The sequence below is a fragment of the Nesoenas mayeri genome (genome assembly GCF_963082525.1).
Source record: "Nesoenas mayeri genome assembly, chromosome: 9".
NCBI classification, from domain to species: domain Eukaryota; kingdom Metazoa; phylum Chordata; class Aves; order Columbiformes; family Columbidae; genus Nesoenas; species Nesoenas mayeri.
This window is the reverse complement of record NC_137557.1, coordinates 17,897,184-17,922,252: the sequence shown is the minus strand read 5'-3', so window position 1 is coordinate 17,922,252 and position 25,069 is coordinate 17,897,184. Positions and strand designations below refer to the sequence as shown.

Sequence of the window (25,069 nt, the reverse complement as noted above, 5' to 3'; positions counted from 1 at the left end):
TTCAGTTACAACTTACATGCTCTGAGCCATCCTCCTCCTAAATGACCACATGGTTTCTGTTGTGCTGCCAGCACCTCTGTTGTAGGGGACTTACTCAAGTTACAATTGAGTATGAAGCTGTGAGTTAGATCTTGTTGTACTACAGAACATTGGTCTGACAATCAGAATCTTGCTTCTCTCAAATAGTACTTCAATATTTTGACGTAACATATCAAGACTAGCGGTGCTCGACCTTGTGTGCTAATAATTCCTTCAAGGAGAAAATACTTGTGATCTACTCCAGTCCTTGTGGACTGTGAGCTCAGGAGAAAACGCAGGGTAGGATGAGCACGTCTGCATGCTGAAAACACAGCGGAATTTTTTGTTGTGCTCCAAGCGATGAGGCAAGGATGGGGAATGGAAAACTTTATTTCTTTGTGATTGCAGACACTGATGCTGTGGGTCTCTGTCTATCAAGCATCTGACCTAAAACGTAGCCCCCGGGGACTTGATGTACTGGTGCCTGGCATCTCTTAGTCTTTTTTAAGTGTCCAGCAGAAAATGTACATACAAGAGAATCTTTTTGAGATACTGTCCTTCACTGCGATATGTCAAGAGCTTCAGAGGTTTCCTGTCTCCTTGTTTTTGGGGATCATGACCCGCTACTGGGAAATACTGGTCTTAAATGGGAGAGGATCATCTTTTCTGTAACTCTAAGGTTCACTATTACTTGTGATTTTAGAGAGTTGACCACCTTCTGAAACAAGAGCGTCTCACTGATGCGCTGGCGCTAGCCTGGTCTTTTTATGAAGGTAAAGCAAAGGCCGTAGTAGGTAAGTTTGGTGGTTTGTTTGTTTGTTTTTTTCTAATTGAAGCTATTAGGGAAGGTTTTAAACCTGTGCATGTATAGGAATAACTTTTTCAGGAAAAAAAAATATAAGAGATAATTAAATTGGAGAAAGTAGGATGTAGACCCGGGTGTTGATTATCTAGCTTGCTAAAGTATTCCTGAAGGTCACGCATGACCTGTGGGTAATTTTGAGTGTGATGCTCCGTCAGCTCTGCCGAGCAGGTACTTCCATTCAGGTCTCCTCTGACTATACACGTCACTGAAGAACTGCTGGGTTTTGGCATCATTTTCCTATGAAGGAGGATGCTTTGTGAGCACTTAGCTTGTAATGGTAAACATGTTAATTATGCCAGAAACTGATGCTTGAATGGTCTTATTTGTACTGGACATATTGACTTTTCAACAAATAACTTCTAGTGCTTTTGATAGATGAGACTCAAGTTCTCAGGGTAAGATCCTCCTGCTGTGAAATTGTTAGTACATGACTCATTTTAATGCATGGATATAATGCAATTAAGCAGATACTTTTCAGTTTTCAAAGTATTACTGTCTTTTTGAGTTGATATTTAAGAATTTTTTTCCCCTTATGGTGCAGTTAATTCAGCCTCTTTCCACCAAGGCATCCTCCAGCAATCAGCCTCATGTCCACAGTCTTTGACAGCTCTGCATTAATTGTTCTCTCAGTGTTAAGCAGCGTTGAGATCTGTTCTTGCCATTCCTGTGCTGGGACAGTCTTTACATTGGGAGAATAAGCTCTTCAGAAGAAGAGTGGGCTAGAAGTAGAACAGCAAAGTGTGTATTTAGATACCTTGACCTCTGCAGCTCAAGGGTGGTGGTGTTAGCATCTGAACTGTGGGATGTTTCTGTTTCCACTGGCAGCTTAGCTGAGAAAAGCTCCGTTATTTCTTTCTCCCCTCGTTGTCTCTAGGCCTGTCTGGGGACTCCAGCAAGCGCAGAGCGGTCATTGCGGACAGAGTGAGTCACTGCTTTCTTCCTCACTGGATTTTCACGTACGCTGATGTGACACTGACTGTGTTCCTGGAAGGAATGGCTTCTGTCCTCCAGAGCTTAATCCAGCCAACTCTAGAGCACGTATATGTGCTGCTCTTGCTAAGACTGTGAGCAGGACTTTAGAAGAGATTTGGAAATACCTTTTGGGTAAAGATGGGGATAAAATCTGCAGCATTAGCAAATCAAAATATGACATTATCCAGGTCTTGAGATCTCTGGTCTCCTCACAGTAGAGAGAAACCTTTTGGAGGTATCTCCAGAGTTTCCTGACCTTTGGTTGGCAAGCGTTCATCAGTATGTAACTTGCTACCTCTTAGGAGGGTCCAGTTGTTATAGGAACCTTTTTCTGGGGAGGGTATGTTTAACATACACAATTATTGCAATAATTATTCAGCTGTACTTTTTTCTTCCTGTTTATTTTATTTTTGCTGTTTAAGTTACTATAACTTACCCTTTGGGTACAAACATGGCCCAGATGAGCCTTGTGCTTCAGGATGTGTTAATCTGGCTGAAAATTTGCTGGCAGACTGGCAGCCCGGTTTCTTGGTCAGTTAAAGTTAGTGTAGGCTTTCAGTACCCTTCTGTCCCATGTCACGCCATCGTCTTGGCACCTCCAGTGTAGGATTGGAATTAATTTTCTTGTTTATTGTAAATTCAGATGGTTGAAATCCTTCTCCACTACGCTGATCGGACTTTGAAGAAGTGTCCTGACCAAGGAAAAATCCAGGTTATGGAGCAACATTTTCAGGTATGGCGCTCCAAAGGACCCTCTTGTATAAATCTTTGGACATTTTTAATCAGACTTTAGTTTGCTGCAAAAATGTGTGACTAGAGTTTTTCTCTGTATGAACCAGCATACATGGAAAACCTGTAACTGTGCCAGCTACCAGCTGATTCAGATCACTTATTGATTCTGCTCTGTATTGACCTGGCTTTACTATGTGCTATCTGGTGGGATTTTTGCCAGTCCCTACAGCTTTTTTTACGTTTCTCCCGCAGGACGTGGTGCCTGTCATCGTTGATTACTGTCTCTTACTCCAGCGCACGTAAGTCTGAGTTTTCGAGCCCGTCTCCCGAAGCAGACCACCAACCATGTAGCCCTTAGTGCTGCCTCTTGTAATATCTCGTGGTTTAGAGGAATCGTATCACATCATCCTCATGTTATATATATCACAGCATCGTCATGTCATATATATCACAGCATAGTTTAGAGGAATCCTTAAAAACTGATACTAAAGTCAGGGTACTCAATACTCAAAGTATGTCTTCAATTTTCATTGATGTGCTGAGGGACAAAAGTTTGCTTCAGACTGTTTTCCCCACAGCATCCCCTTAAGAAAGAAGCTGCCTTGATATCCTCTGTCATCATTTCCCCTCTAACGGCAGGGTTTTTTTCTGCAACATCCATAGCTGATTTATTCTGTGTAGCTGCCTGTAACTTGCATCAGTATAGGAGCTGAGCAGGGCATTCAGCTCCTGAGTTTGAGAAATACAGAGAAAACGGAGTTTAATTTGAAGCCTTCAGAAAGAAGTAATGAGATTTTAAGTAGATTATTTGATAAATAAACACTTCTTTCCTTCTAGGGATCTGTTATTTAACCAGATATATGATAAAATGAGTGAGAATTCTGTAGCTAAAGGCATATTTCTGGAGTGCTTGGAGCCATATATCTTAAGCGATAAGCTGATGGGAATCACACCTCAAGTGATGAAAGACTTGCTGCTTCATTTCCAAGACAAGAACAGGTTGGAAAACTTGGAAGCCTGCATTGTGCATATGGATATCACCAGCTTAGACATACAGCAGGTGAGCCGTTGTACTGAGCTCCTCTGAATAAACGACAGCATCCCCTAGTTGCTGATGCAAACTTCTTGTTTAGTGTGCTGTTCGCAGCCAGTCTTTCCTGGTTTGAGTTCCGTGCCTCACACCACAGGCTGCAGGAGCTGCGTTTGTCAGCTTGGTGCCTGCCAGCCTGCCTGCGCGGGTGTTTGCTCCTGCGTGACACAGTCAGCGGAGTGAGGACGTGTTCCTGCTGGGCTGCCCTGTTTTCCTTCGCCGGTTTCTATTGCCACAGCATGACTTTCCATTCCAAGGGAATGTTTGGGAACTTGACAAAATGATTCACTAACCCAACCAAAAGGCAAACCAGGGCAATCAAGGGTTCTGAAGAAGTATTTTGCCTCATGCAGGTTATGAATGTAGACATCTAGACAGTGAGATTCCATGCTTGCTATGCGAGCAATAAGCTGGATCCTTCCTTTGGGGTCCTTCCAGAGACTGGTTCTGCAAGTGGAAATTCTCATTCTGCTTTAAATCATACCACTGGATGATGCAAGGACAGAGATTGTATTTGAGAAAACTGCGCTAAGAGCAGCTCTGTATCTACATTGTGCTTTGTTTGCTGTGCAGGTGGTTCTTCTGTGCTGGGAAAAACACCTCTATGATGCCATGATCTACGTCTACAACAGTGGGATGAATGACTTCATTAGCCCCATGGAGGTGGGAAAGCTGCTCGGTGCAGCGAGTTATTTGTGTGCTCAGCACACAGTCTTTCTGAGAAACAGCGTTTCAAACCCAATGCATTATCTTCTCATTCACTGTGTGTATATTCTTCTTTTTCATTTCAAGGGAGAAATCATGTACGATATATGCAGTTTGACTAGAGGCAGTAAAGGAGAAAAGTAATTTGTGATTACTGTGCTTTAGAGCACGAAGTTCCCTGCTGAGGTGGCCGTGCTCTGCAACGTTAGAGCAGGAAATTTAGTCATGTTAAAAAATAAACATATATAAAACAAAAGGAGCAGAAGAGAATAACACGATGGCTTATGGAGTTTGCGTTGCAAAACTGTGGGCTAACAGCTTTGTTGCTGGTGCTGAGCCTGGCCCGTGTGCCATGACAAGCTGAGAAAGCATCAGCTTTCTGCACAGTGGGATTAACGGGGTGTAGGTGGGAGAGGTTCTGTGAACACCTCACACTTTCTTTCCTTCATACTGTTCCTCCTCTGCTGACATAATGGTATAGTAGTGTGTATTAAAGAGTAATGGAAACAAAGGGTGAACTTACCTGATGTGCCCAATATAGCAGTTCTCTCAAAGCCTGTAGCTGTAGCATCAAAATGTTTAATTACAGAAACATTTCTGGTGTTTTCTCAGTAGTGCAAAAATTCAGACCTGAGTCCGTTGAGTGTGAAAGTCTTAAACTGCCCGATTGTTAGCGTTTGTACTCTCATTTGATAGGGATTGATTGAACAGGGCTTGGGGTTATGATCTGATTTACTTCTGGGAATAGCAAATGTTGCTTTTTTTTTAGTGTGACCTCTCTGCTTAGGGTTAGATCTGATTGAATGGAGGGGTTTGGTTTTCATATGTCATAACATCAGCTGGAAGGAGCATCCTGTGCCGCATCTGATGTCCTCTGTGCTTTTTAATCGTAAGATGTGGTGAGAAGGCAGAGCTTCTATGGGGAAGATGGCGATCTCTGCTTTAAAACCATGCCGATTCTTTGCTTGGAGCTTTTCCAGCTGCTTGAGCGCTGTCTTCTTTCTTGTTACAGAAGCTGTTCAAAGTCATTGCTCCTCCACTGAATGCTGGGAAGTCTCTCACAGGTATAGAATTCTGTCCCTTTAAGGGTTTCTAGTTTTCATATTTGATGTTTTCAGTCTCTCTAGTCACTTCCAACAGAGGGATGCAAAAAGGAAATAGAGAACAAAAAAGTGCTCAAGTACTATTTACTGTGTGTAATGCTGTTCAATTTACTGTGTGTAGAACTCTGCGTGCTTGTCAGATGAGATGTTTTGCTAACAGCTGGGAAAAATAATTGCATCTCTCTATGTTGTCTTGTGAAGAAAACGTGACACATAACTTTTGTTTTGTAGATGAGCAGGTGGTAATGGGCAACAAGCTGCTCGTATATATAAGGTAAGTCCTTTAGAAAGTGTCTGAGGTGTTGCCTAGTGGTGGCACCAGATTTTTAACTCGCTATAATGGCATCATCTTATACTCCTGCTTCCTAAAATGTAAGCGTAAGGATTTTTGTGAGAAATACTGAGTCTCCCCGTTGGTTTTCTGCTGTGGAATGGCATACCTCAAATGCAAATTTATGCAGTGCGTTGGCTTATTGTGTGCAAACAGCAGTGCTGTCTGTAGTGCTTGCTTTTGTGATTTACAAAATCAATTGGACTTGTTTTAAGAGCATCCTGAAAACTAACTCAAAAAACGAACTGTGCTCCTCAATCTGTTCAGTGTCAGGATGTATTAAAAATGCCTTTCCTGTCCTCATCTATAGCTGCTGCCTGGCAGGCCGTGCGTATCCGCTGGGCGATATTCCTGAGGATCTCGTACCTTTGGTTAAAAACCAGGTGAGCAACCTTTAGGCAGGAAGCTTTCCCACGTGAGGTTTTTAGAAGAAGCTGCGTATGTCTTATTTTGTGGATTTCTGACAGAAAACTATTATCAATTTGATAACTACATCCTTGTGATATTGAGCATATAGCACCGTAAATACCAAATCATTCTTTAAAGAATGAAATAGAATCATTTTAGGAAAAGACCCTCAAGATCATTGAGTCCAAGTGTTAGCCTAACATTGTCACTAAACCGTGTCCCTAAGAACCTCTTCTGCACATCTTCTAAACCCCTCCAGGGTGCTGGCGCAAGTAACACCGTTCTGTTTGGATGCTTGAATCTACTCCAGCTACAGTTTGGGGTTTTTTGGTTTTGTTTCAAGAGTTCCTTGCTGGCAGGCATGGGTATCAGGTTCAAGGAGGCCAACGGGGAAGGTTTTGGGTCTGAAGTTAAGCTGCTAACTCGTCCTGGCTTCACTGCCACTGTGGTGACAGGAAAATTAACTCGGAAAAGGAGCAAATAAGAGAACGTGGGGAAGTGCTGCCAAGGAGCAGAGCTGTGCCCTGGATATGGAGGAGCTGCTTTCCCCTGTGCTTGTGTGGTCAGTTATCTGGAATCCATAGAAAATCTGCTGTGTTTGTTTGGATTTTCATTGCAGGTCTTTGAGTTTCTCATCCGGCTGCATTCTGCTGAGGGATCTGTGGATGAGGAGGTCTACCCTTATGTTCGTACCTTGCTGCACTTTGATACTCGGGAATTCCTTAATGTTCTTGCTCTGGTAAGAGATCGCTCATCTCCAAGAGGAAAATGCCATGTTTGTTCTTCCATCATCCGTGTCATGGTTGCGTGATCTGTAAGATTCCTACTTAAAAGTTTGTTCTTTAGCTAAACTCGTAGTTACTGGTTTGATGTAGGAGCAGTTTTGATGTGTGCTCCATAAGATATCACAGAAGATCATAATAGTTTTTTAGGTCCTTGAGTATAAATTGATGAACATAACATTATGGTAACAGGGGCCATCTTTAAAGCACAGATAAACCAAGAATAATGTATTTGTGCAGAGTGTTTTAGTACCTACATCTTTCTCCTGTATAAAGATTCATCTTTCTTCCTTTCCAAATTTATTGAATTTCCTGTCTACTAACTGGACTTGTTATTTTTACCTGAATATGTAAGAACCATTTTGGTAGTTACAAAAGAGGAAATTGTATTTTGGAACCTGCTGCTTATGTGATATAGACAGAAAGGATGTAAAAGCGTTGTCAGCTTTGTGAAGTGGCCGCTTTTTTACGTTTGCTTGCATTGCTGGGGTTGGCAGTGGAGAGCATTCTTCTCAAGGTGTCGGCGTTTTGCCTCATGCAGACTTTTGAAGACTTCAAGAATGACAAGCAAGCCGTGGAATATCAGCAGAGAATTGTGGACATACTTCTGAAAGTGAGTGTGCCTAAAAATTCACCTCTGTGTTTACATCTGATTCTATACAATGCTGTGCAGTAAAAGCTGTAATTTGGCTGTGGTGCTTGCAGCCCTGCCCTGGCTGACACCTCTGAGGAGGCAGTGGGCTGCAGCTGGATTCACCTCAGCCAAGGCTGTCAGTTGGATATTCAGAAGTGATGCTTCATGCACATTAAATAAGGTGACAGAGAGGTCTCCTTTCCCGTCTCTGATTTCCCCTGGGTTGTACTTTGTTGTCAGATTTCTCCTCTCTGCACCTTTAAGTTTCTTTTTACCAGCTTCTCATTGATTCCACTCCCTGATTCCTTCTGAGGAGAAAAAAAGGTCCCAGGGATCCTGTGCCTGGTGAGGTGCCAACGCTTTTCTGATAAAACCCTTCTCCCTGTATCTGTAACTGCTGCACTTGGGCTGTAACGTGCACAGAATGACAGACCTATCTTTAGTCAATGGCAGAGAAGAGGAACGTCAGAGTTATCAGCCTGGTGCTCTAGAAATCACTCGTTGTCTGCAGATTGTGCTCCTTAACAATGAAGGCTCTCATTAAAAGCTGCCGCTGCCAAATGCTGTTTGCTTTCCCCTGCAAAGCTGTCGGCATTAATAATGACCAACTCCACTTGGAAGCTGTTTCTGTATAAACGTATCATAAGTAGTGTTTCCCTGTCACTGTTGTTGTTGATAGATGAGAGCAAGGGCAGCAGCGGGTGAATTGGGTGACGGTGCTGCCACCGTCGACTCCAGAGCGTGAGCCTCCGAGCGGGCATGGCTGTGAGGGTGTTCCCTAGCCCTCTGCGGGCTGAGAATGTGCTGCTTTGTGTCCTTAGCTGGTGCTGGCAGGAGGTGGCACAGTGCAGCTGTGTTCCTGCGGCACCGCGGGGAGCGGATGGAGCTGTTGCCAGCCCTGTGCTGCTGGTGGCTGAGCGAACGTCCAGTGCAACAGGGTTCAGCCTGGCTCTCCAGGGGAAAGGAAGGGTGGTCCTGAGAAGTGCTGCAGGACTGAATGCACCTGCAGGCCAACAGTTGGACTGTCAGTCCCTTGCTCTGGAATCCGCTCTCTTCTTGGATAAAATTAAAAAAAGATCTTGGAGCTTTTTATTTAGATTTATCACTGGCAGAAAAAAAACACTTAGGAAATAGCTGTGCTTTTAACATAGTTTAGTCAACACAGATGTTTGGCTAATGTAAATCTAAACTTTGCCAAATATATTGTCTTTTAGAAAGTCGACGTGGTTGGCCTACAGCTTCTGTAATGCTGCTGTGTTTCAGAGGTACAATATTTTCACCTTCACTGGACTGATAAGGACCCAGATTGTGGAAAACAAAGCCAAAATTAATAAAGCACTCCTGTTGTTTTAGCGAGTAGTATTTTTAATGCTATTAGCTAACACCGTTCTGAGTAGGCTCCTGTAGGAAACAGCCTTTGTAAACAAAATGAAGGTAAAAAAGAACAATAGCATTAGCTGATGTTTCAAGCAGAGCTCTACTTGATTCCTTAATGTGTCTTACCTGTCTGCCTCCCCTTGTGTAAGAAAACCATCAGTATCTCCTGGGGAGCTGGGACGCTAGGTCACTTAAGGAATCGATTGTATCTGCAGTGCTTGGACTGAATGGGGTTAAGAACTGCGAGATGCTCCGTGTGTTGGCTTTGCTGGAGCAATTCTCAGGTGTTAGCTGGCCGAGCTGCTCAGCTGATGGATGTCCTGCCAGCTCAACCCGCTGCTCCTAGAGGGGACCCTCCAAACAGGGGCATTTCACTTCCCTTTAGTGTTTCAGGTTTTTTTTAGAAGCATAAGACACCAAGTCAGGACACATCACGCTCATGTTTTTTTATATGCCAGACAGGTGACAAGCACTTCTCAGGTTTCAAATCCCTTTTGTAACGACCCTTTGATATTCCATTTTTCTGTAGTTTCAAGTCAAGTCAACACAGCCACAAGTTTCTCAAAATATTCATAGACTAACAGCTAATTTAATGTGAGACAAGAAACTTTTCCCCAAATCTACAGTCCTTTCTTAGTCATTTGATCAGTTCTTCTGCATACCACAATTGAAGTGGTGAATGCCTGCGCCTTGAAATCCAATGTATTTTTTTTCTTCTATAATTATTAATTTTATCTTCAAATGACAACATTTTTCTGCTTAGAAACTCTGTTACATGTCCAGTGATCAGCACAGATTACAGAGATGGAGATAAATACGGGGTTTGAGCCCCTTCACATCCAAAAATTGGGGACGTGCGAGAATATTTCCCAGCAGATATACAGGAAAAATACATCAGAGAGGTTGCATCTCTTCACCTTTAGGACAGAGGTGATGTAGCAAGGACACGTCCACTGTCTGTGTCATCAAGTGTCACAGTTAAGTGCTGTGGAAGGTGACTTATCTTCTGAGCTTTGGGATGGACAAGCACCAGGAGAGTGTGTCATGTCTGAGGTGTGACAAGACCCGATGGCTGCGCAGGGATTTCGTGTTGATGTCCTGACTGCCTTCCCGAAGGCAGCTGTGCAATCCGTCACGTGTGGTTTCATTTTTCCCTTTTCTCTCTGTTGCTTCCCAGGTCATGGTAGAGAATTCTGACTTCACCCCGTCACAGGTGGGCTGTCTCTTCACCTTCCTCGCCCGTCAGCTCGCCAAGCCCAACAACACCTTGTTTGTGAACAGGACGCTTTTCGACCAGGCGAGTGTTCCTTTTTGGGGGTGGGAAAACATCCCAAACACGATGCAGCACTGCAGAAAGTGCGGCTAGTGCTGCAGGTTGAAGCAATTCTGGAAGGAACTGGTGCATTATAAAACAGGCAGCATCTTGCTGGGACTTTGCTATGCTTTCAAAGTGGAGTAGGAGAGAACACAGGAGCACAGTGAGCTCCGTATTTCAGCTTGTCTGATGAAACTGCATGAGAAATAGGGTCAGGTCCGAGGAGATGGAACAGCCGCTGCTCCTCCTCATGGATCTCTGTGGTCACTGGTGTGTTAGGAGAGGGAAAGCAAAGGGCAGGAACAAGCTGTTTAAGCCCCAATGAGCATTTTGGTGGGCCTGTTGTCACTTGTACATGTGGAGATGCCATGGTAAGCAAATAAGGGGTGGCAATTAAAATTACACTAGCGAGATTCTAGAGCTCATATATGTAGTGGGGAATTTGTAGTTCCTGTGGCCACCATTCTCCTCTGGTCTTTGAAACAGGCTGATATGCACCAATACCTGCCTGAAGCTTGCGTGCATTATGTTTATATCCCAGTTTAAGTCCCAGAAATTCCTGGGACTGAGGAAGAGGCCTCAATGGCCACAGCAGTTGTACTTCGATGGAAGGTGGATATATGAACACTAATAAAAAACAAGTTAGAAAATATACGTCCTTTGTCATAATTTAAGACCATAGAACTCTGTGGAGGCTAAATGCATTTGGGTTAAACAGTTTAATTACAGATATATTAAATGTTATGAATTAAATTATTTCCTGTTTTTTCTGGGAGAGATGGCACAGTCCAGGACAGAAGTCGGAAGGGTCAGTGTAGCGGTTCCAGCTGTTTGGTGTGTAGTGCAAGGCAGAGTCCTGGGGTCCCCGAGTTCTTCTGTATTCCCTGGGTTCTAGATCCTGGAGCAGAATCACAGGTTTCCCTCCCCAGAGTCTTTCAGCAGTTCTTGGTTATTCCAGTACTTAGTTACAAGACCAAGTAGAGAGTACCTCACAGAGGAGTAGTACATTCAGTTTGCGCTGTTGTGTTCTTATTGCTGTTGTGGTTACTGGTGCTCGCAGTCTGCTGGTCAGGTTTATGCTAAGCATGAGGTTAGGCCTAACTCGTGCTAACCTCTGCACCTTCACGCAGGTCCTCGAGTTTCTGTGCAGTCCGGACGATGACTCCCGCCACTCAGAGAGGCAACAGGTAACGGCGTTCCAGGGAGCATTTCTTTAAGCACTGGGGATGACCAGGCTGTGGAGCAGAGTTTGGGCTCTCTGGGAACGTGTGCTGGCTGAAGGTCATATGCTGATATGGCCTGGCCTAGGAATGGTCACCTGGCAATGGCAGAATGGGGCAGTGCTTCCAGAGCAGGAGGGAAGGAGGGTCCCAGCCCAGCATTGCCCACAGGAGAGGTTTGACAGCAGTAGGAACAGAGACAGGAAAAGCACGTGAATTTCATAGTTAATGGACAATCAATTAAAAAAGTCTGTAAATTAAGCAAATATGAAGTTCAATGGAGCAGGAGCAGTGTGCTTCTAATGGCACTGGCTGTCCAGCTCCTGCTGCAATATAAATAACTGGTCTTCATTATCTGCAGGTCCTTCTAGAATTGCTGCAGGCAGGAGGGATAGTACAGTTTGAAGAGAGCCGTCTTATCCAAATGGCAGAAAAAGCAGAATTGTAAGTTGCTGTGTACAATGTATAAATACTGCTTTAAGTGTCTTCCAAAGCTTTTTTCCTCCACATTTCTTGTTCTTACTTTGCAGCTGTGCTTGGAATTATTTTCCCTGTGTGTTCACATATGCGTCACTTAATATGTTCATAGTTAGTCCCAGTCTTTCTGTCTTTTTTTCTACTGAGTGTTCTTACCAAAAGCATCGTTGACAGGAGGTAGAGCTGTGGAAACCCTTCAGCATGAAATGCTGTGGGGCTTGATGAGTTTTGGCATTTCCCATCCCAGAGCCCAGGCTTTGTTCAAAGGTGTAGTTGTATATTTGAACGCTCTGCACTGACAGATGGAGATGACTCGTTGGGGTGAGACCCACAGGTGGATTTAAAAGCATGAAGGGGTCTGGAGCCACCCCCATGGTGCTTGTTTTAGAACTGAGTAGGAGAGACAAATACAGCGTCTGGAAAGGATAAAAATCTCTACCATCTCCTTTTGATGCTTTCTGCTTCTGGAAAGAGTCTGTCATGCCTGAGCAGAGTCAGCCAGGGAGGGGCATCTCCATCCAAGTCTTGAATTGGGATGTTATGTGAATTAATCCACTGTACTACAAAGGACAGGAGTGCAGTGGTGGGGTATGCTATTTCTGTTTTCTTATGTGTCGTAGGAGGAGTTACTCAACCAAATTTTTCAGACTCAATAAATGTATTTTTTTCTCCCTGCTTCAGAGCGTTTGATTGCCAGAGCCACTTCCATCAGAGCTCAAACACTTGTGTAATGTTATTTAGCAGACTTTTCATTTATTTAGCCTTAGTTGCAAGTTTTTATTTCAAGTCTCAAAATATTTAAGATGTTTACCAAAATCTGAAGGTAGGAAGCTGTGTCATAACACACTGAGTCATGTTCAGTTTATTTCTTCTAACTAGTATTGCGGATTGGCCTAGGTTAGAGCTGAGCGTGTTACAGAAAGAAGGAAGATGATCTGTGAAGAACAGCAGCTATGAAACCTGAGTTCCTTAAGGACTTTTGTCCTCTGTCCTTTGCCTCTCACCTTAGTAACTCTGTTTTTCTCTGTTCTATATGATAACTTTCCCAAAAAGAGGCAGGTTGATGGGCTGATACTAAATGACGTATGTAAACTGGAGTCACACAGCCTGTGTGCTGAAAACCTCAATGTAAGACATTCCCAAAAGCTTTTTGTAACACATGCTGGATTTTCTTTTAAGTGCTGCCAAAGTGCGCTGGGTCTGAGCTACCTACTTGTATCCTGCTGACTTATTCCTAATGTGGAAGGTATCTTTCATTTTAGCTATCAGATTTGCGAGTTCATGTATGAACGGCAGCTTCGCTACGACAAGATAATTGGCTGTTACCTGCGTGATCCTGTGAGAAAGGTGAGTAGATCTGGTGTTCCTGGCCCTTTTCTTCCTCACAGCAGCGCAGCCCGTCCTGCCCAGCTTTTTCATTGTAGTTCTCTAGCTTAAAAATTGTTCCCCTTTACAGTTGAGTTTTCTTAGTTATAGTCGAGACTTTTTGTTTGTGTGCGTGTTGGAGAGGAGCTTATTTTTTTTAACTACTTCAGAGTTTTTGGTTTCTTTTTAACTTTAAGCAATGCTAATACATAAAACCTGAGTGCAAGGTGGGATTTATGGCAAATGTAGCTAACTGCAATACTTGATTGTTTCTGCCATCAGTCCCCTCTTTTCTTCCCCTGGACAGTTTCTCTGCCCTTACTTATCTCTTTGCATTTACCTCCTGCATGTGAATAAGTTGTGTATCTGCCACGGTTTTTGAGGTATTCTCTTCCCTACCGCCAACAGAAGTTAGGATGAGAGTGGCAAATTTCATCTCACGAGCTCCTTGTGAAACCGGTGTGCTGAAAGTGGTGTGGGTCAAGGAGTCGGAAGAAATAGGCTGTGATAGTGGGACAGTCAAAAAATATGTTACAGGAGAGCACCAGAGCTGAGGACAGTGCAGGAGAATGTAGGGGAGAAGCTGGTGGGGAAGAGGAGTTCAGGAATATGCTGGGAGAATGGACCCCCTGAGCACTCTTTTCTCTGCCTGTGCCCCCAGCTCAAGAGTGGTGTCCTTGCCTTTTTCCCTGAGAGCAAGAGGGGACATTTCTAATAGTGGAGGAACAATTCTCTTTGACCTCAGTGCTTAACACATTTACCATCAATTCCATCCCTCTTGGCTTTTTTTTTCCCCTGGCAGTTCCTCAGAAGCTCTTCAGGGATATATAATCTCACCTGCAGATAACTTATCCTGACTTGCTAAGAGGCGACTAGTCCTGAGGTCATCCTAAGACTGTTTGAAGTGCAAACAAAATTCCCGTAGCAATATCTAATGCTGTTAGCGGCACTGCAGAACATACTATACCATTTATGGTTTTATGCCTTACAGGAAGAAGTTTTCAACTATATTCACAACATCCTGTCCATGCCGGGCTACAGTGCTGAAGAAAAGCAGTCGGTGTGGCAGAAAGCTTTGGAACATATAGAGGTACAGCGTATCCTAAACCTGTGGATCCTGTTGGATCTGCCCAGTGCTGTTCTGTAAGCAGAAACATCATGATGTTGAGTCACAACTGTTTAGAAAGTTCTGATTTTCAGATTCAATAGTCTCATATGTTAATATAAGTGCATCTCTTAGATTCAGGCTGGCCTCCTTGGTTTCCTGGTTTCGATTATTGCTCCTTGGGTGAGGAGACCTTGTCAGGGGTGATGGCTGGTGAGTGCTGTGTAGCAGGAAGGAGCCATTAGCAAGTCCTTCATCTCCTGAGAGTGCAGCAGCAGCAGCAAGGTCAGGACATCACTGACCTCACAGTCTGTGGCATCATGTTTTTCATCTTACAACAGTAATAGCATTCAGCCTTGGCACCCTGGCATTTCTAACCTGTGAGAAGATGGGGTCATGGCTTCTCCTGCAAGACACAGACTGTTGCTAGACTTCTCTAGCTAATATTTTTTCCCATCTCTTCAATTTCTCTTTGCTTCAGGGGATGGAGATGTATCTGAAGTAATTGTCCAGTTAGTAGGCGTGGGAAATCCATAGTATCTCTTGTTCCTCAGAGGTGGTGTCAGTCCCCTCCAGGGTGATCTGGAGATAAGCCAGGAAAATAACTGTCTATAAAACAAGCAGTCATGCACATGCCCAGACTACTTAGCAGAAAACAGCCATAGAAGTGTCTATCATGCAAAATGGGCAAAAAAAGACTAGGTACATCTGAAAGATACAGAATACTTTAAAATAGTCTCTACCAGCATCTGCAAGTAGTGCGTGATTGATGAGAAAATGGACCAAAATGATTCAAAAGACAGGGCACAAGGAAGTGCTGTGAATGCAGCTGCTGTGCAGCTGGCTGAGCTCACGCCTACGCTCCAGATGTGCTTTCTGAGCCCCTGGGAATTGGTGGCTGAGCAGGAATGGCTCATTACTGCCTTACCGAGCAACCGTGGTTCCGCGCTGGGCTTTCCAAGCTGAGCAAACTGCTGTCTGCTGTGTCTGCTTCATTTTCCTCCTGCATCCCTTGTTTCTGCTTGTACTGGTATATACAGCCCAAATGGTTTGGCGTTAGGAGTGGGCCAGCCTCCCTCTGTAAACCTTACTTTGTGTCTCTGTTGAATCACAGATCGGTCTCCTTGCTGGCTCTGTTCAGCCCAAGGCCTTTACAATTGTTCCTTGCTTGGGTGTCTCAGGACAAATCAGACGTGTCATGATGTTTCTCACTGTCGTACCAGTTTTAGTAAGCCTGTCATAAGCTTAGACTGCCAGCTTTTCATATTGAAGAGTTTCTTTTCTCTGTCTGGAGCCATTTCTTATTTATCATACAGTGCCCAGCTGGTCAGAGCTGTGTACTGTTCTGAAGCTGGCAAACAACTTGTTTGTGGCCATCTTTAAAACCAGGGTTTCTTGCACCGTTCCATCAGCCCTGTAGATAATGGGCAGGTGATTCTACCTGTGCTTTTTGCAGCTGCCTCCAAAGCTGCTGGGTGGATGATGGGTTGGGTCGGTCAGCTCTCTGGGATGCTGTCACCGAGATGAACGCCCCCTTTCCTTTTGGCATCTTTTGTCTCCCGGGACTTGTATGTACAATGTGGCTTAGCAGCTTACTGGTTACCAAGGGCTTTTCTTCTTTTCCATTGTATTAATCCTGCTCTCAGGCATTCAGAAGAATTAAAATGGTAAATATTAAAATGTGGAGTTGTCAGACTCTTCTCTGGAAGCACTAGGAGCAAAAACCCCATGTTCTGGGTTGTATAAAGTTGTATGATATGAAGCCTCTTAGATCAAGCGTGACAGGAGGCAAACTCATAGGTGTCTAAAGATTTTTTTTTCTTCCTTTTTTTACAATAAAGAAACTGTTTAAGGTTTTTTTCACATCTAGGAAGGTATCAGTTACAGCTAACAGTTACAGGAAACCTGCTTTTAAACCTCCGGTTCAGTTCAAGCCAGTTAAACGCTGTTTCCATTTGACTGAGCTAAGGCAGTCTATTCCTTAACGCTGTCTGCTGGCTCCTAGCTGGCACTAGTGATGTCTTGTTGGCAGGGGGTAAAGGCAGCTGTCAGAAAACCTGAGGAATGATTTCCTCACCTTAGGACGGAGATACCGTCTTGTTGGTGTGAATTTTGCATTCTTACAAAGCCTGTTGTGAAGCAAGATCATCAATTTTTAAAAACACCTTTTTACAAACTACCCTTCCAATTTTTTTTTAAAGTCACTTCTCGTGTGATAGTATTCATTATTTTACAGCTTTCATCTAGGCAAAGGTGCAGTTACAATATGAACAGACTCGATTATACTTGATTATATCTTGCCTGTGAAATGAGAAGTACTAATTTGTGTTGTGTTTCCCTTTCCAAAGGAGCTGCTGTTGCTGAGCCCATGTAAAGCAGCTGACTTGGTCGCGATTCACTTCAGCGAGCAGATCGAGAACATCATCACAAACCTACAGGTACAGCCTCAGCCTTCATAGTGCTTCCTTAGGCTGGGGTGGCCGTTCGTGCGAGGAATGATTGCTGAGAGTCACGGTCAGTTGTCGCTGTGTCATAACTGCAAGAGAAATAGCTTGGCAGCTACTCAGCTGCAGGAACTGCTACGTTTAAATTATTTGGCCTGTTTGTAGAGTTCTGGCCATAAAAATGTATGATCTCTGAGGTGCTGGTTGCGTTACTAATGCAGTTTTCAGTTTGGAATTCAGCTTGCACTCACAGATCAGACAGAGCTGTTGTCAATAAATGTATCCTGAGTATTTATGTGAGACAAATGCCTCAACCAGCTTCTTCAGCCGACACCAGCCCTCAACAGTATTTTCTTCAACAGCTATAGATCAGGAATCACTGGCTTTAAAGCACATTATTTAAAACAGTAATACTGTGTCTCCTCCTGTTGTACAGGACCAGTTCTTACTCTTCCAGTTTCTGAGGAGTCTCCTTGATCCCAGGTATGTAAGAAAACTGGACCATTTACAAATGACAGCTTGAAAACATGGGTTAAAATAAATTCCTTTGAAACAGCTTATCAATAGAGAGTCTACAGCCAAGATCAGGGCTTAGAAAAGGTGGCTTGCTCTTCAAACTGCTCCAAGTCGAGGAGGACAGCCCAGAAATCAGAGTTGTGGGGAGCATCCTCAGCAGAGCCCTTGCCGGGTGGCGCTGTCACAGCTGCTTGGAGGAGGCTGGGAAATGGTTGTTACCCTGTCACCAAAACGGTCATTTCTGTTCCCAGCCCACCCATCGATGACTTGACCAAGTTGAACATAAATAGAAAAGCGTTTTGGTCTATCGGTGTTTTTCATTTCTATCTTATTTCAGAATTGCTGCCGTGTTTCACTGCAAACTTCTCTTTAACTATTTGTTCCATCTGCTCCTGTGTTTGCAGTATTTCAGCACTGAGTGTTCTTTTCCTGCTGAATAAGTTTCAGATGCTACAAGGCCTTGATTTTATTTATTTACTTTGTAAGACATTTACATACACACAGCTCCAATTGCCTTCAAGCAATTGTTAATGCAATTGAAGGAGAGATCTTGTTTTGCTAATTAACTACAAATTAATTATGCTTTATGAGGAGCAGTAGTAGGAAAAGTTAATATTATCTAAATTAAAAAGCCAATGTTTCAGTTCTTGTTGAGTGGCATCAAAAGCATGCTTTGGAAACTAGAACCTGGACTTAATTTTGTGTTTTGTTAGGATGCAAATTAAAAAAGAGACACATTTTGTTATTTCCTGAGTTTTACAGCCATGTTTGTGTGCAAAGTGTTAACTGCCACCCCCGCTGTTTTCTTAGAAGTCAGAATAAATTCAGAACTTTGCCAAGAAAATATCTTGGTTGGGTTTTATAGGAAAGAAGTTAGAATATTTTTATTTTAGTTAATAAATGAATATATTTTTAAAAAATTGAATAGTTAAGCAGAAATGATACCCAGCTGGATGTTAAGTAGGACTTTGTTTATGCTGCGATATCACTCACAGCAAGCGAGACCCACTGAAGGTAGTAATTAACCTGGATTTTAATCTTATGCATAGCGTGGCTCCCATAATCTCTGAGTAATAAACGTACCTAATTTAACTCTACCATAATTAGAACTAAACACAACCATTCCTCCTGTAGTTACTTTCTAATCAAAAGCAACACGTGATGTGTTCAAACCAGCAATAGGAAGCAACTTTGTGGATGTGACCTTTGAAAAAAGCTCTGCTTTTCCCTCCAAGGCAGATGTTTGGTAGCACCACGTGTGTCTTAGGGAGGTTTAGGAATGGCAGTAAGATGCTCAGCACCCCAGTAACGCAGATAAAGCGCATCCTGACTGGATTGTAGTTGCCAGAATGTTCAATAAGTGAGACAGTTACACAGAAAACCAAAATGATACCCACTAAATACTTTGGATTCACGTGTGGCAGTGACTGATTGTAAATCAGAAGGTCTGGAAGCCCGAGGTTTAGCCTGTTGTTGAACTATGTTGTTGGCAAGAATTCTTCTGTAGAGATCATAGTGCTGGTGGGGGCTTTATTTTTAATGACACCCAAGGCCTGTGGTCTGTTTCAGTGCTGGGGGGTTGTCGGCTTCTGAGACCCATTGAAATGAGCTGAACTGTGTCCTGAGAGAGGGAGGAAGAGAGGGAGAAATCCTGCCATGCGAGGCATAACCTGTACTTTGTAGTGTATCTACACATAAAATAGTCATTAGGTTCTTCCGAAAACATCTCTTTTCAGTCAATCTAAATGTGTTTATATGCTTTTTTGAGCAAAAGTCTTATTAAAATAAAGACTCTTAGAGCAGTAAATGAGCTTTTAATGTCTCAAATACGAATGATTGCTTGATCATATGGGGACAAGACTCATCGTGCTACTATAACTATCCTAGTTGGTGGAATTGCATTAGGGATTAATTTGGCCCGTTTAATTTAGCTAGAGATTTATTTTAAAGAAGGTGGAAGGGGGAAGGGAGGAAACAGGGTTAACAGAAATTGCCTGGGGAAATTAAAGCCAAATGTCTGTATGTTTGTATCTTATAAGCAGTCACAGAAAACAGAGACTGTACTGTGTATTGCTCAGCTCATTAATCACAGCCTTTGCTACATTTCCATTTTAAACACTTCAAGATTTTTTCCTCTAAAAAAACAACTCAGTGAAGCATCTCTGTTTGCACTATGTTTGTGTATTATACCAACAATATTATTTAGCCAGTGTTCTGGGTCTATAAATACATTAACAGATACCTAAGCGTTCAGTTTCTGTTCCAATGGCTCTTCTAACTGACCAGCTATCCATGACACCCCTCATTTGCACCAGGTTTTGTGAGAAACCAGTGATTATCTGTTCTTTTTTAGGACAGAGCATGTCGAGAACGGCCAGGGAGATGTTTGGTGTGGGTATATTGAACGTAATCGCATTGAGCTGAGCAGGACCCACACGTCTCAAGGCTGTCGCTTAGTTTGTAACATTATCAAAATCTAGCTTCCCCTTCTCTTTTCTCTGCGTTTCTTGAGTGAAATGGTTAAGGCAAAGGTCAGCTTGCTCACGAAGTTGTGAGGACCAGGTGTCACAGGTATTTCCAGACTAGAAGGTTGTTCTCATACTGAAAGTGCATGATTTGCCATTTTTCGCATTTTGGTAGATCATTTGCGATAGAAAGTGCTGCTTTATTTTGATCTTGTCCCAAAAAGCGTAGAACACTCTCTCCCTTACAGGCACTGGAAAATTTATAGGAGCCACAATTTAGGGTTCTTGTTGGGTCCTTCGAAAGCCCATTCTTTATTTGATGTTTTGTACAGCTGTGTCCACACTTTGGATGCTGTGATCAGTATCTCTGTGAGGCTTTAATTTCTAGGCAAATATCTTTTATAATCAAGTGATTGACACTGTAATTGCAGTAAGCTGCTCTTGCCTTGCTAGGGCCACAACATTCTCCTGGCCTTTCTTGGATGGTAATAATCCCGTTAGCTATTGCAGCTCACAGGAAATATAGGATCATATTGTATATCAGACCTTCTCCATCCCATGGCTGTAGGGTTTGCACATCAACACATCTTCTCCTGATGAGGAATTTCTGTTCAGAAAAGTAACAAAACTAAATACGTACCTTGATGTGTTTTCTTTATCAGCAGGACCTTCAGAGCAGGTTTTCTAGACAGGATAAACTGCTGTTGTTTCTCTGCATGATGCACCAGCCCTAGAACTGCCACGTGGCTTTTAACCAGCAGCGGTGGTGACTGCTGCTCCTTTTGAAGGGCTGCAGGTGGATAAGTGTCTCTAGGAAAGTACCGTCCTTTCCATCCTAACTCTTGGAAATCTCTTGCTTCACTCTGCTCTTTTCAAAAATAAGATCAGCATAAACCAGTCAAACATTAAAATGTGGTAAAGGAGGCCAAAATATTTCAGAAACAATAAGCAAAAAGCAACAAAATATTTCTTCAAATGCATGCAGAGAAGGTGTATAGGACAAAATGAAAATCAGCGTGTAAAAAGATGACTCAGAGAGCATAAGGTTTCATTGAAGAAATCAGGTGAGTTCTTTGCGCCTCTTTGCCATGGAATTGTTGAAGATGTGTCCGTGCTGGTGTCGTTATTCACAGGGGTCTCTGATAGTCTAGTTTATATGGAGGCATCAGTAGAATATGTTGTGGAACAAATGAAATGTCTGCTAATAGACCTTCACCAGTAACTGGCAGAAACAACATAATTTTTCTCTTAAAACAAGATATTTTTTTTGCTTCGGTATTGAAGATAAAAAGACAACACGCAATTGAATAGGAAGTTCTTCTTTCCAGCCAAACTCCTGAGCTAGAATTTGACTTGAGTCTCCTGTGGCGTTTTTTATTCCAGAGAAGGCATTAACCAAGACCTGATACACTTACCACCCTGCATCACCGAGCAGTTCATTGAGCTGCTGTGTCAGTACAGCCCAGACCAGGTTTTGGAGACGCTTAAAGTTCTGGAATGCTGCAGACTGGAAGAAACCATCCAGGTAGGAAAGACGTGTAAGGACAGGGGAAACATTCAGATCCGCTCCTAGCGCTTTAAAGTGCTGTAAAAGTGCTTTAGCCTCGGTTGTGCATTAGTTCCTGGATACTTTTCCAATCCATTTTTAACACCGTTGGTCCCCTTGGGCTGCTAAACTGCTCTCTTGCGGTGTGGTTGGCTGTGGGTAATATGCTGATTCTGAGTTTAGTCTCAGGGCTAATAAGAAAAAGGCCGTTAGTGCTCTGAAGCTATCAGGTAACTGCAGAATAGAGCCTGGCTGTGTTGATGTTCATTAATATGTTGAAGGTATATGAAACCATGGGCCTGGGGTTTTTGGAAAGCAACGCTGCCCAAATTTGACCAGAGCTGGGAGAGCAACCATTTCTTCCCTTTATGGAAATTTTAACAATGGTCTGTCCTTGATCTTTATTTATAGATTAAAAAAAAATACATTTTAATGCTAATGGTGGCAGTAATGCAAGTTGAGAATTAAAAGGCAGTGTAACCGGTAGGGCGGGGAAGTATGAGTGCTCAGCTTGGGTGACGTGCCTGTGGGCACATGGAGACTCAATCCTTTCTGACCATCTGGTCGGCATTGTCTGGCGGAGTAAACAAACACTGGCGCGTTCCTTAAAATAGACACTCACCTTTTTCTTTCTTTTAACTCAGATAACCCAGAAGCATCAGCTCCATGAAGCTTCCTCCTATTTACTGGAGAAGAAGGGAGACATCCACAGTGCATTCTTGGTTATGCTGGAGGTACGGTACACAGCCATCCTGAGTGTGCATTTTGGCCGTGCCAGCATGGCATGATGTGCCACCAGCACGATGGCCTGTGTTCAGGTCTGATATTGTCATTGCTTCTCAATTTGTTGCTCACTAGAATCCATGGAAGCATTTACCTTCTGTCAAGTAACAATACATTGCGTTGTCTGCAGACTCGGCACATCAATATATTTTTCTGGCATGTCTTCAAACATCTAGTAGATAATAGATGCTGAAATTTGTCTTTCTTAATCAAAAAATCATCTTTCAGCTTCCACTTTCCATATTTGGAAAGATATTTATGCTACTTTAGATATACTGGGGAAGCAAATGAGGGTGAGCCTTTGTAACCATACCATGTAAAACCGTGTCTGTCAAGATTCGGCAGGTTTACTGTTGTGAGTTCTCTCTCGTTTCAGCGATTGCAGAGCAAGCTGCTGATGCTCACGCAAGATGATGAAAGTAAGAGTTATCGAATTAAATTCCATTTTCTGTTAAAAAGAGAGAAACACAAAAATGTGAAGTGCATATGCCTGACACCTGGCATAATGAGATCCTATTTTGGGTTTCTAGGTATTGCAGGGACTTTTTAATTTCTATTCACATGGCCGTGGTAGTTATTCTGATGACACTTCTGTACTGTGGTACTGTGATCTTTCTAGAGGTGTAAAACAAGCTGTGATGGATGGGTTTTGTGTGTGTGTGGTCAGCTGCCCTGTTGGCTTTTTTGCTTGTGACCGGTACTTGTGCTGCCTTCCCAGACACGGTTCCGATGTCTGAATCCATTCAAGCTCCTTACTGAGCTTTAGCAGCCATTATATATGAACAGTGATGAGAAACATCTGCAAGTAGCTTGTTGTTGAAGCAAACTTCTCAGGGCACTGTTCTGCCTACAGAAAATGAATATATGCACAGGTGCACTGTTCACTAGCCCAGGGCCTCATGGGCAGCTAATTAAATGCAGTACCCGTGTTTGTTACATAATTGCATCCTAAACCACAGCTAAGATCTTCCTTATTTGATTATGCTAAATGTTTTATATGCCAGATTTATTGTGCTATTCAGGAAAAGTGCCAAAAATCTGGACTTGTCTTTATAATGTAGTTGCTCACTGTAGTGAACAGATTTTAGATGAACAGCGTGATTTTATTTTGCGGAATGATTGGGAGTTAACGTATCTAATGGTTTTTATAATTCACATTTGTTCTCTTCCCCCAAAACTTAGGCTTGGCTGAGCTCCCCTTGCTAGAAGACATTGAAGATATCTTAATGAAAACAATTGCCCTTTGCCAGAGACATTCACACAATTTAGACCAGCAAGAGCGAGAGGTAAGGTAATAAGAAATGTCTCACTAAAATCAACAAAGGCCTCTGCATCTCTTGAAGCTTTGTCTTTACATGGTGCTTACATGGTTCTTCCTTTTCCCATCTTTGGATACTGATCTCAAGAGGTCTTTTTTTCCCTCCCCTGCCTTGTGTTCTTTTTGCAGTGGTTCGGGTTTCAGACTCAAAGAAACAAAGTCTCTTCCATTTCTGTTCCACTGCAGTCATGAGAAATGTAGTTCTGTTCTTCAGAATGTGGAAGTGAGGCTTTGGAAATGGACTCTGACGTTGTCCACAGCTCATTTTTAGTACTGCCATGTTCTTACTGATTTTTTCCTTACATTCAATTATTTCAGGCCCTCTGGTTTCCGCTGCTGGAGGCTATGATGTCCCCACAGAAATTATCTGGTTCCTCGCAGTGTCGATACTCCGAATGTAAGTATTTTGGCCTCTGTGACCCCAGATATTAATAAAAATCAGTGTGCTGGCTTTCCTCCTCTACTGAATGAATAGAAGAAAAGCAGTTTTGTTACTCAGTTCCTAAATCTGCTGTTCCTGCAGTCAATCTGAGCTGCAGTGGCTGTAGGACCAAGCTTAGGCTGGGCATTCATTAGGCTGCAGCCATCAGAAGATCAAACCGTATTGCAAGTAAGCATGGTGGTGATCATGCTGTCTGTCCTCCCTCTTATTTCTGTCTTTCCAGAGACCGTTAGCTACATCTGGACCTTGCAGAGATCAGTAACCCAAAACTATAAATCACCTCTCTTCCCCCAACTCATCTTTTCCTCTAAATTCAGAAAAAAAATCAATTTTTAGGAGCTAGCCTGCAGGAAAGTAGAGCAATACCAGACATGGTGAGAGGATAATGCACCTGCATCCTACATAACTCTTTTGTTTTCATTCCTAATGTGCATACTTCCCAAACTGCTCTAACAAGCTAATTATCCCCACAAAGCAACTGAATTGCTGGTTCTATGGATATTTGAAAATTGGCTCTTATTTTGGGGTATTTGGGATCTAGGAACGAGTTTGGCGCAAAGGTTAAGACTAGGAAGTTATAGTCTGTGGGACTGTAACATGGACAAGGTATCCACATCGGGTTTTGGTAGCAGGAGGAAAAGCAAATTACAGTGATACCAAGTCAGTCTCCAAATGTGAACGTTTACTGTAGGTAGGGTGTGGGAGGGGAACGGAGCCATCGTGATATCAAAAACTTTTAAATATACAACAAACTGTGTGTGCTTAGTGCAAAATGTGCAGAAGAAAAAATATAAAAGCTGTTTTCACACTAGAAATAAAACTCTCTTCATTTGTAAGATTGATCTCTCTTTACTCTGTAAATCCTAATGAGCTGCTGGTGGCTTGTATGTTTGGTATTTCAGCTTTGAAGAGTTTGACAATGCAAGTGCTGAACAACATGGCTGCATTTATCGCTCTTCCTTCAATCCTGCAGAGAATTCTACAGGTGAGTTCCTGCCGAGGAGCAGCTTTTGCCAAGCTGTGCCACTCACTTATGGAGAACAGCAATTTGCAGGT

At 42.9% G+C, this 25,069-nt stretch overlaps 1 protein-coding gene across 5 annotated transcripts in view; it reads left to right on the top strand.

Annotated features, from left to right (window-relative positions):
• The window catches only part of VPS8 (VPS8 subunit of CORVET complex), a 66,540-nt gene that overhangs the window by 22,764 nt on the left and 18,707 nt on the right, over positions 1–25,069 (top strand). For all 5 annotated transcript variants that reach the window (XM_080349440.1, XM_080349441.1, XM_080349443.1 and 2 more), the window contains 24 exons: positions 722–812; positions 1,758–1,804; positions 2,499–2,588; positions 2,840–2,886; positions 3,425–3,647; positions 4,251–4,340; positions 5,395–5,446; positions 5,717–5,759; positions 6,127–6,199; positions 6,844–6,963; positions 7,548–7,619; positions 10,195–10,314; positions 11,463–11,519; positions 11,914–11,996; positions 13,292–13,376; positions 14,386–14,484; positions 16,848–16,937; positions 17,380–17,426; positions 21,308–21,449; positions 22,115–22,204; positions 22,630–22,672; positions 23,436–23,539; positions 23,890–23,968; positions 24,916–24,998. In XM_080349440.1, coding sequence (XP_080205566.1) covers positions 722–812; positions 1,758–1,804; positions 2,499–2,588; positions 2,840–2,886; positions 3,425–3,647; positions 4,251–4,340; positions 5,395–5,446; positions 5,717–5,759; positions 6,127–6,199; positions 6,844–6,963; positions 7,548–7,619; positions 10,195–10,314; positions 11,463–11,519; positions 11,914–11,996; positions 13,292–13,376; positions 14,386–14,484; positions 16,848–16,937; positions 17,380–17,426; positions 21,308–21,449; positions 22,115–22,204; positions 22,630–22,672; positions 23,436–23,539; positions 23,890–23,968; positions 24,916–24,998 — 2,070 coding nt within the window. The remainder of the gene's footprint in view (positions 1–721; positions 813–1,757; positions 1,805–2,498; positions 2,589–2,839; positions 2,887–3,424; positions 3,648–4,250; positions 4,341–5,394; positions 5,447–5,716; positions 5,760–6,126; positions 6,200–6,843; positions 6,964–7,547; positions 7,620–10,194; positions 10,315–11,462; positions 11,520–11,913; positions 11,997–13,291; positions 13,377–14,385; positions 14,485–16,847; positions 16,938–17,379; positions 17,427–21,307; positions 21,450–22,114; positions 22,205–22,629; positions 22,673–23,435; positions 23,540–23,889; positions 23,969–24,915; positions 24,999–25,069) is intronic.